The 1,989-nt window shown below is 34.9% G+C and overlaps 1 protein-coding gene across 1 annotated transcript; it reads left to right on the top strand.

Annotated features, from left to right (window-relative positions):
* Positions 1-148: 148 nt before the first annotated feature.
* LOC117117071 (three prime repair exonuclease 2-like) lies at positions 149-673 on the top strand. Its single transcript, XM_033261265.1, has one exon. It carries the CDS (start codon positions 149-151, stop codon positions 671-673), a length of 525 nt encoding a protein of 174 aa, XP_033117156.1.
* Positions 674-1,989: the final 1,316 nt, after the last annotated feature.

Below are 1,989 nucleotides of genomic sequence, written 5' to 3'. Positions count from 1 at the left end.
ATCGTCGCATCCGATCATCAAGTCCTTCGTTTTCTTCGATCTGGAAACGTCGGCTCTGCACGCCGAAGACAGACCCAAGGTCACCGAACTGTGCCTGATCGCCGTACACAGGTCCAGCGTCGAGAGCTTGGACACCGCGCCGAGGGTGATGGACAAGCTGACGCTGTGCGTGTATCCCAACAAGGAAATCTCCCCGATCGCTTCGAATCTGACTGGTCTCCACAATGCTCTTATGTTGAATAACGACAAGCAACCTTTCGACGTCCAGGTTTGCGAGTCGATATGCGCCTTCCTCGGCAGACAGGCAAAACCAGTGTGTCTGCTCGCTCACAACGGATACGAATTCGACTTCAAGCTGCTCCGGACGGAATTCGATCGTCTCGGACGTTCTCTACCTTCCGACCTGCTGTGTTGCGATTCCCTGTTGGCTTTTCGCGAACTGGAGGGTGCAGATTGGCAAGCGTGGAAGAGGCCGAGGAGGTCGTACGCCCTGCAGAAGATGTTCGTCCGGACTTTCGGAGTGAAACCCAGAAACGTTCACGGTGCTGAATCGGACGTGATCACTTTACTCAAACTTGTGTTCAACCGAGGAAACGCAGTGTGCCGGTGGATGGATGAGCACGCAACGAGGTGGACGGACGTTCAGCCATATTACATCCCGAAAAAGATCTAGAATGTGGTAATTGTTTTTTCTCTTTCTCTCTTTGTTTTTGTGTGCATACAATTTCAGATTAATGGAAACGTGGCATTTCTTCGAAGTCTTTTTTTTTAGGCGAGACTTGTTTTTTTTTATCATTTTTTTCGAATGGCAAAATCTTTATTCAAAAATTATAAATAGTTGCAGTCGGTGAGATTGCTAAGCAAGGTAAAAGAACAAGTCTCGCGTTGTCGACATGTAAAAAATGATTGCAAAACAACGCAATTCAAATTCATTTTTGTACGAATTTTATTTTGATTCAGAATTAACATAAAGATTTTGTCCAATTTAAATGTTTTAACATAAAATTGTTATTTTCTTAAATGTATATATATAAGCATTTAAAACTAATTAATTGTTGTTAATTTCCATTTTTTGTATATTGAACTTGTTCTTCAGAAGTAATCAGTTTTAGGTCATCTGTAAAATAAAATAAAAAATTTTCACAATTAAATGAAATATATATATATATCTCAGTTAATTTTATTGAAAACTTTGCAATAGCATCAACTAATAACGAGTCAAGTCCTTACACTCAAATTAATTTTTGTTATTCCCATGTTTATTATATCATTAATTGATATTGTTTTTGGTAACATTATTTGAAGCTTCTTCAGTTTTAGGTTATCTGTAAAATAAAAAAAAATGTTCACAATTAAATTAAATATAATAATAATAGTTAGATTTGTAGAGCGCATCATGCGAAAAAGCCTCTATGCGCTTGGTGATTGAGCTTTTTGAGTTGGACATTTTGAAAAAAAAATTTTTAAAAATGTAAAAACTATATATATATATATATATATATCTCAGTTATTATTATTGAGAACTTTCCAATAGCATCAATAATAACGAGTCAAGCCCTTACCCTCAATTTGAACATTTAATCCTTCGCTTTGGTTTTCTGTATGCGTATAAAAAATAAAAAAATTTATTTCAAATTATAAACAAAGTTTGATAATTTAACGCTTAATTTATTCAAAACCCACAAATGAGAATAAAAAAAATCTTGTTTGTAACAAAAAAGAAATTTTAAAAAGCAAATAATTACAACAATAAGCATTAACAAAACATTATTATGGGTGTGTGAAGATTAATAAGGAAAAAAATAAGCTAGGTGAAAATGAAATAATCAGTAAATACCTTACCTTCAATCGAGTTTTGTTCTGTAGAGTAAAAAAAAATCTAAATTAAATATAATAATAATAATTGGATTTGTAGAGCGCATCATGCGAAAAAGCCTCTATGCGCTTGGTGATTGAGCTCTTTGAGTTGGACATTTTGAAAAAAAAATT

The sequence above is a fragment of the Anneissia japonica genome, unplaced genomic scaffold (assembly GCF_011630105.1).
Source record: "Anneissia japonica isolate Jap-2015-1 unplaced genomic scaffold, ASM1163010v1 scaffold407_len587689_cov185, whole genome shotgun sequence".
Taxonomy (NCBI): Eukaryota; Metazoa; Echinodermata; class Crinoidea; order Comatulida; family Comatulidae; genus Anneissia; species Anneissia japonica.
This window is presented reverse-complemented; position numbering and strand designations above follow the sequence as displayed.